Here is an 8,901-nt window from a genome sequence, read left to right on the forward strand (position 1 = left end):
CTAGTGTGATAGGTGTGTTCTGTCCACCCCCTATTTCTCAGTAGGAACCACCAATAAACTTTCACTCATCTCACTAATTCTAAAGAAACTATATTTCGATCCAGCCTGTCTCTTCAACCATCACCCCATTTTTCTCCTCCTTTTTGTCTCTAAACTACTTGAGCTATTTTGGTATGGTTTTTAACAATGTGTAAATTATGTATGCGGTACAACCGTAATCGAACATCAACTTCATTATTTTTTTTCTCCACTATGAAAGAGAGTACCCGGCTGATTTTTTTTGTGGTAGTAATTTATACTTTTTTTTAAACACCCCCCCCCCCCCCTCAAAAACAAAAATGGGATCCCTAATGTCAATTGAATCTAGCATTTTTAACTATATTCGAAAAACCTGTGTTTTTGATGTAACGCAAAACATGAGGCAGAAAAAGTAATTTCGTTCGGATTCTTGGATTTAGGAGGAAGAGTTACCTTAGGGGTCCAAATTGTGTATTGATTCCTTAATAAAAACCCGTAATACTTCAAATAAACTGGATAAAGAAACTGCGATTAGTAAATTATTTAATAAATTGAAAAATCAATAATCAACTAATTGTCAGACAGTTGAGATATTTGGCAGAAATAGTTGGTTTGACGTCCTCTCTTAACTAAAATTTTTTTGTAGAAATCTGAGATGGGTGGTGGACAACCTTGGTTGAACTGACATGGAGTGACCCAATATGCAGTATAAAAAGCATTATAGAGATGTCTGTACAATACACAAAGTGTTTGAGTGGCCTCTAAATAATATACAATACAGAGAGCATTCGAACTCCCTACTTTTGGGACAAATTTACATACAATTATGACTCCTCGATTCTGATGTCTGGGCAGATCCCTTAATTTCGGGACTGTCAACCCTAAATTGTGAAAGTTGGGAAGTATACTATTGTCCAGTATACAATACAGAGAACATTCTAGTGGGCTGCATTCAATACAGAAAGAATCCTAATGACCAATCTACAATACAGGGAGATAGACAATATTGACCCTTTTCTGGAGACCAAAACATATTTGGTGGCTATACAATGCAGGTCCCAAATCATACTTGCCTAGGCTTTTTAGTTATCTTGTTCCCTGCAATTTGCTTCATCACAGCCCCCCTTCACGATGCCATGCCATCATAGCACACCAGTGGGAGGGGCCATGATAACACAATTTGTAGTGAATCACATCAAGACCCCCATCTTACCCATACTTGCCAACTTATGGCAAGTATGATCCCGGAGCCTGCCGGGGAAAGTGGGCATGCAGGGGGCGGGGCTCCGAAAATTACATCATTTTCCCGGTAAATCGCGGCATTTGAACCGAATTCTGCCCACTTCACTAGGAAGTGGGCAGATCAGGGAGATTGCCACACTCTCCCGGGAGTCTCCCGGACATTACGGGAGAGTTGGCAATTATGATCTTACCCCATTCACTATAAAAATGGATGGGATCGGAGAGGATCCCAGAGTAGGTTAGTATGCCTAAAATCTCGAGGGCTATGTCCTCACTTGTTATTATTATTATTAATATTATTATTATTATTATTATAATTGCTATTTTAGTTTTGTTGTACATTTTAAAGAGAATTTCAAATTGAAAATTGATATTATAAATATAATAAAGATAAGCAGAACTTCTTTAGGATTGTAGGGCTCAGAGGTTTGACCAGACGGTACCATTGACATGCATCTGCTCAAAGTGCCTCAAAATATATTACAGTTCACACTTTGCGTCTCAGATGAAAAGGAGCATGTCAGCATGCACGTAGTACATGTAGTATCAATAAAGTTATGTGGAAAAAAATACGCAAGTAGATCAGGTGACTGTCACAATTGAACGCACGTGACGAATCACTTCTGCGCATGTGTCGCCTGAAATCCTCCTCTCTCAGGCTTCTGCGCATGCTTACCGCGCAGCCGCATTGTGAGGTGCGTCAGCAGACGGGAGAAGCAGTAGCAGAAGCAGAGTGTGCCGGTTGTAGGTGGGAGAGAGGGACATGGCGGATGGAGAGCGCTCCCCTCTCCTCTCGGATGCCGGGGATGGAGGGGGCATGGGAGCCTCCCTTGGGCCTGGAGCACCTTCTCCCGTTAATGCACTTCCTTCGGCTCCTCCGTACGGTGGTCCTGGCCCCACCCCCAGCAACAAGCCGCAAGGTAAGGTCACGCCCACTGTGACATTTGTTTATGGGTGATACTCGTAGCTCCGCCCAGCTCATTCCATATTCAGCAGCTTGTGTGCTCTGGTAGGGCGAAGCTGCCGGCCCATAGTGGGCGTGGCTGGTGTGCGGAGATGTGATTGCTTGGTGAAGGAAGTGGGGAGAAGGTGATAGAGGCTGGAGTCATAGCTAACCAGGGGCGTGGTGTCCTCTCTGTAATACATACACTAATCATATGGGCAATATGCATAGCTGGAAGACTATACACTGTCTCACTGTGGCCATATTACATGAAGCTAGAGATAAGCCTGATGATCACCATGATATAGTCCTCTCTCACAAGTGCTTACGTTGCACATGTAAAATTGTCATTGCATACATATCAAACGTTTTAATATGGTAAAGGCGAGAAGATCTGTCTTGTTATCTGTGACGTCAAAATTGTAGCATTATTGACAGACGGGTTTATACATCATAATACATGATGCATGAGATTACAAAGTTGCACAATACAGACCTGTCTTGTGACAAGGAGTGACCTTTATATTCTTATCTAAAGGGTTATTGAACCTGTGACTTTATGGATAGAGGTGAGAAGAGCAAAGCAGTACCAACTTCTTTTAACATAGCACATACAGATAGAAACACATAATATTTACCCATTCAAGGAACTTGCACTCTTCTGTTATCTGTTTATGGTAATCATGTAGTTTACACCAAGGCTAATCTACTTTCATATTGCCCTGTTTTGTTACTATTTTCCCTTTTCTTTAGAATGGTGTGCATGTTTTGTAATGAATACCAAATCCATTATATTTTCAATGATCACTTGCTCCCTCTTTGCAATTTAAAGTAAGAAACATGAGTTTGTATAAAAAGATATTTGATTTTATATATTATTAGCTTCTATATAGTACCTGCTTATTCTATAGTGTTGTATTATCTGAGAGGTGTTGAACAATATTATGTAGATTAGGGCAATGAAATCTTATTTCGGTTTGCTTGGTTGCATTGTCCCTGCAGTAACCCACTTTATCCGATTCATTATTTACGCTCTTATCTAGAAGTGAGCCATCTTAAGGCCACTGGCTCTTGTAGTGCATGCCATGCCCGTGACTAATTCTGATACTGCTTATTATTGTGTATACAACATCTTGCTGCATATTTTTTAATTTAATTAACTATTTGATCAAGCTAACCTGAGCACAAAGGACCTCAGTTAGAAGAGCAAAGCAAAATAAAATTAAAAAAGAGCAACTTTTGCATCGTGGCAAAACTATGTAGCAGACCAGGCGCGGGCTAGCACAGTTCAGCCCGGGGGGCGCACAGGCGGCCGCATCGCCTGTCATGTGATGCGGCCGTCTGTGCGCTGAGGCGCCCGCATCACTTGCTTTGTGATGCGGCCGCAATTAAAAAGAAAGAAAAACAACGATCCACAGGGGGGCGGCCGGCCCAAACGGGACAGACTGACCGGCCCGGGGGACCAATGCCCCCCTGCCCCCTGAGCCAGCCCGCCCCTGTAGCAGACCAAGGGGTGATTTAAAGTAGACAGACCGATTTAGAGTTGGGAGTGAGCTTGGCCTAGCTCAGCTCTAAATTGCAATGTAAAAATAACGTTGTCCCATATTTGTGTGCTACATGCAAATGCAGCCAGTATGTTCCCTGCTTGCAAAAGAAAAATAATTGCATTTGCACCCCTTGTATTGCAAGGAGGAAATCTGTACTTTTTTTTTCCCGCCTCACTCCTAACTCTAAATGAGCTGCAAAAATGTATTTATCTATAGTCTTGAAATAAACGTTGTGTGGGGAAATACAATGATCATTTCAAAATGAAATTTAGAACACTTCAGACATACAATTTACTAGGGGGGAAAGTCTAAGGCATTCCAGATCATAGATCTCATGGTTGCATACTTGTATTAAAAGTACAATTGTTTACTATTAAACTCTAATCTCCATTTTGAAAGGTGCAATGCTAGTGCTCATACTGTGACACTGGGTAATTGTCCCGATAATGACAGGTATGTGGTTCTAAAACAACTGCATGTGTTTGTGGTCATCTTAGCGCTACAGTAAAAGCTCACAGAGATGCAGGACATGATTTGGATGTTCAGCCTGAGGTCTGAATGTCTTGTTTTCATTGCGTGTGGCTTAATTGGGCAGTTATTTGGTTTGGCTCTGTGGCAAAATGCCTACATGTGTGGGTGATTTAAAATTTGAACACTTTATCTTCTGTGCATGTTTTTAGGTGTGCCTTTAACAAGGTATGCAGAGTTAAATTGTATTTATTACTATAGAAAACATGATGGTAGGATTGCTAGTTAAACCATGTTTATCCTGCAAATATTTTCTTGGTAAATATTTGCTCTTCATTTTCTTCTGTTCTGCCTCCTCTCTCCAGGCTTTTCTGTGTTCCCAGCAGATCATGGCTCAGTAATGCCCAGCGAGGACCCTCCACCTTACTCCCCACTGACAAGTCCAGAAAGCGGCTCTGCCCCCATGATAACATGCAGGGTCTGCCAGTCGCTCATCAATGTGGAAGGAAAAATGCACCAACATGTTGTAAAGTGTGGGGTCTGCAATGAGGCCACGGTAGGGAATCCAACCATATTGGGTCAGGCATATTTTGGAGTAGTGTTTTTTTTTTTTTTGTCTTTTAAGTATTGATTTGAAAATAATAGAATTATAAAGCAGAACATTATTTTGAGGAAAAGGAATGTAATTATTCCAGTGATCCTACATCAGTGACTGTTTATTAATCCTACAGCCCATAAAGAATGCTCCCCAGGGAAAGAAGTATGTGCGCTGTCCTTGCAACTGCTTGCTGATCTGTAAAGTTACCTCCCAGCGGATAGCCTGTCCCAGACCATACTGGTGAGAATCAAGGATGATGGAATATTGTGCTTGGCTATACTTGGCTAACTAATTAAACACATTTCCTATATGTTCACTAGACTGACTGTATAATTAAGAGGTAATCTTAAGCTAGAAATTGACAGTTGAGTAACAGATCTCTCTTTGTACCAGTAAACGAATCATCAACCTGGGTCCTGTACACGCCGGGCCCCTGAGCCCAGAACCACAGCCTGTTGGTGTCCGAGTCATCTGTGGACACTGCAAGAACAACTTTCTGGTACTGTGTGTTTTTGTTGTTTATGTAACAAATTGATCTATTTGTATGTGTACGAATAGCATAATAGGTACTTAGTACATTTTTTTTTTATTCTCCATGCACATTGAGAGTAGAAGTAGAGACAGGAGGTTAATTCATCATAATACATGTCCATATATTACTAGGAAGACCATATATTGATTTGTACAATTAGGCGACACAGATTGCACAGGTAGTAATGCGGATAAAACAGTGTGGTAATACCACAGCCTGTGTCTCTGCTGCTAATTGTATGCAGACTGATTTATTGCCCTTGACATTGCCATTATGGAAGCTTATTTTTATCCACTCTTCCTTTTCAGTGGACAGATTTTTCAGACCGGACATTGGCACGCTGCCCACACTGCCGGAAAGTGTAAGTCTCGGAGTGAGAAGTTGGCTAAGGGAGTGTGGGGTGTAGGCATAGTATCATTCTCATTGTTTGTTCTATATTCAGCTCCTCTATTGGACTGAGATACCCACGAAAGAGATGTGCTTGCTGCTTCGCAATGGCATTCTTCTTTGCTTTGGCTGCAGCTGGACTTGTGGTCAGTATCTCCTTGCCTAAACTTCTCGTTAGAATTAAAAAGCCAACAAAATATTTCGGTCATTTTTACACAAAGATGTTTCTTCTGTTTTTCAGGCGGGCACATGGACTTGGGCACGTAAATATGGTGGGATCTACACTACCTGGGCATTACTGCTGTTGCTGGTACTGATTTGTTTGGGTCGTGCCATTTACTGGGCATGTATGCGAGTCAGTCACCCCATCCAGAGCTTCTCATGAGCCTATCTAGACCTGCCTCCTTCAGCTCCCCCTTGGTTGCGAGAACGGCAACTTTCTTTTTGAGGGCACCGGATGGCGTCATTGTGATGGCCATTGAACAGCAGAAGGAATCCATGCTGCCTTATGACGCAGCAGTGAATATGACTCCACTATTTTCAAACCACCTGATAATGTTTACTGCTGCCCATGGTTAACCTCTTCACCGCCAGGGGCTGCAAATCATTGCAGGACCCTGTAGCTGCAAAGGGGTTAATTGTTTTTGAATAACCATTTATATATTTAAGGGGACTGTAGGGACACTATAAGGGCATTCTGGTAGGGCTGCAAGCTATGATTCCTGTAGCAGATGCAAGGTGATGTTTACATTAAGGAGGAGCAAAAGCTTTGGCTACATCACAAGAAATGATAACATATTAAAGGATGAGGCACATAAAAACGAATTGTCAGAATGAGTAATTTATAGCCAGAATGGTGAGCCTGCCTTGCGAGGATATTTGTCCATATTGTGTCATATCCTTCTGTTTGTTGCACCTTAAAACCTTTTATTTTCTGGGGGGAGTGTCAAAAGGGCTTATTTAAAGCCCCATACCTGAGAAATGGCATTTCTCCTTCAGCCTTTCCGGAGAGGCCTTTAGAACACTATATATTTCGCTATGAAAGGACCTGTTATAGTCCAGTCAAACAGTTAGTCAACTGGGTGTTCTTCAAGTAACGCATCAAGGTAGTCATGTGGATTCACCAGTCCTCATGCCAAAACCTTGTGACATTTTGTGTTGGTTATATAAGAAACTTGCCCACAGTTGTTTTTTGCCATTCCATTCTTTGATGTCATCCCTAATCACAGAGGCAACAGTCAGTAAAATAGAAGTAAAGACTGTTATACCTGGAATATCAGTGCACTGCAGTGTCTTCAAATGACTTGCCGCATCAATCGTGTCTGACTCTTTCCTGAATATTAGGCCAACATTTTAGGACACTGGAATTTTACATTTCGCAACCTTAATTGTTCTGAAGTGAAAAAAGCCTCATGGCTAGGAATTTTATGTTGCTACCTCTGGGACACTACATAAAGTCACTCACAAACACCGTTAGATTCGGTGCTCCAAAAGTATCCTACAATGTTTTTATTTTCTTGCTCATTATTCTTATAAAGGGTTAAATACCATTTGATCAGTAAAGTGGTGGGATATAAACTAAGTGTAACTTAGGAGGATGAAATCCATTGTGAATCTGTAGGGTCCAATCATTTCTTATGTTTGTGCAGCTGAGTTGTAAATAATTTTATTTTCTCTTTCTATGGCTGCTGTGCTTCCTGCAAATCTTATTTCATTGGAAAATATAAATGTTTTTGTTTCCGTTTTTATTTTGTCTTGGTTTATTTCCAGAGTAGTTATTGGGGCCCTTTCAGAAACAGAACATTAAAAGGAAATTCCACTTCAATATGTGTTTTGTAGCGCTTATATTACTAATTAAGGATGTGCCCTAACACTTATTGGAGAAAAGGTGCAGTTGGCTTTTTTTTTTTTTGTTTGTTTTACACATTATTTGGTGTTTTAGGCTACAAATACATGTGCAGTTTTCAGGCAGCAATTGAACAGTGTAGAGCTTTACACTGCAGGGAATTGTACCTAGGACAAACCTAAATTAGGAATCACTAGTCCCTTTTAACAAAGGCCCTATACAATTCATGTGCTCACTGTGAACATAGAATAGGCCATGGAGCACTATTTTCTTATAATACATTGGGTGTATTGCATAGCCATAGTTATCAATGATCCCTGTTCTTAAGTGCATGGGAGAATGAAATCATATATGTAGCCTATGTTAACTGACTAAATGCAATCTATCGATAGCAAATAGCTACCCGCAATTTACCAAAACACGAATAATGAATCTACTCACAATAAGAGTACTCCGTTTAATCGATTGCACTGAAAAGTAAATACAAATATATTTACCTATGCAGAGCACTGCAGAGGAACTTTAAGTCGTGTTAAACAAGTGTTTTTGTGTTATTTGTAAAATGGAAATGACTACTTAGTCATAATCAAGAACTGTTTTTAAATGTCCTAAATCTTGTAAAATAACAAACAAACAAAAATTAAGATTGTGGGTAATGGATTCAGACTTGATCGGCTGACTATAGTATATATCAATCACCAGGCATTCCTACAGATGGCTGATATGTCATTTCATATTCAGTCCCTTACAACTTACCTATTAATGCAGAGTAGTAGGATGTGGTCCATTTTTGGCTAGCTTTACAAAGAGGGCTCTGTAGTCCCCCTTTTGCAACATGTACATATTGTAGTTTCTTGTCAGTACTTTATAAATGCAATGTGACATGTAAGTTGTATGAACCTAGTCACTTGTTGATGCTTCAGTTGAGCTGGGTTCACAACTGCAAGTTTAATTACAACTAATGTTGATTTTTTTTTTTTATTCTTATTTTTCCTCCTGTTTTGGGACAGTGCAGCTGGCTTGGTATATACCCACTTTTGTAACAAGTTGAAGAAAAGTTCTATGTAAATGTAGGGCACCATGATATGACTCCTAGGTTTTATTATTTTATAAAGGGTATACGATTGTGAAATATCTGCTGGAAAGGATACGTGTTTTAATGAGCTATGTTCACTTATCCATATATCTTGCTCAATTAAGGTTATGTACTGTAGGTATCATTTTGTTAGGTTTTATTCCTGTTTGTGCCACTGCAACATTGCTATAACAAATCTGACGTGTGTGATGATTAGCAAAAAACACTCTTCTATATTGAGAATC

The 8,901-nt window shown here is 40.3% G+C and overlaps 1 protein-coding gene across 2 annotated transcripts; it reads left to right on the plus strand.

Moving 5' to 3' along the window:
- Positions 1-1,911: 1,911 nt before the first annotated feature.
- PIP4P1 (phosphatidylinositol-4,5-bisphosphate 4-phosphatase 1) lies at positions 1,912-7,483 on the plus strand. 2 transcript variants are annotated; one of them, XM_075212682.1, is made up of 7 exons: positions 1,915-2,180; positions 4,584-4,774; positions 4,950-5,056; positions 5,210-5,315; positions 5,657-5,709; positions 5,791-5,881; positions 5,977-7,483. In XM_075212682.1, the coding sequence occupies exons 1-7, from the start codon at positions 2,024-2,026 to the stop codon at positions 6,118-6,120; spliced, it is 849 nt and encodes a 282-aa protein (XP_075068783.1). In that variant the 5' UTR covers positions 1,915-2,023; the 3' UTR covers positions 6,121-7,483. The 2 variants fall into 2 exon arrangements, with proteins under 2 accessions (XP_075068793.1, XP_075068783.1); XM_075212692.1 differs by lacking the exon at positions 5,791-5,881 and having other exon boundaries at positions 1,912-2,180.
- Positions 7,484-8,901: the final 1,418 nt, after the last annotated feature.

This window comes from Mixophyes fleayi, chromosome 1, assembly GCF_038048845.1.
Source record: "Mixophyes fleayi isolate aMixFle1 chromosome 1, aMixFle1.hap1, whole genome shotgun sequence".
Classification (NCBI taxonomy): Eukaryota; Metazoa; Chordata; class Amphibia; order Anura; family Limnodynastidae; genus Mixophyes; species Mixophyes fleayi.

What these genes read in the sequence shown, in the direction of transcription:
- PIP4P1 (XM_075212682.1), top strand. Translation starts at nt 2,024, where the DNA reads ATGGCGGATGGAGAGCGCTCCCCTCTCCTCTCGGATGCCGGGGATGGA. An exon ending in GCCTGTCCCAGACCATACTG is followed by an intron (nt 5,057 to 5,209) that starts GTGAGAATCAAG and finishes TCTTTGTACCAG; the next exon opens with TAAACGAATCATCAACCTGG. An exon ending in ACTGCAAGAACAACTTTCTG is followed by an intron (nt 5,316 to 5,656) that starts GTACTGTGTGTT and finishes CTTCCTTTTCAG; the next exon opens with TGGACAGATTTTTCAGACCG.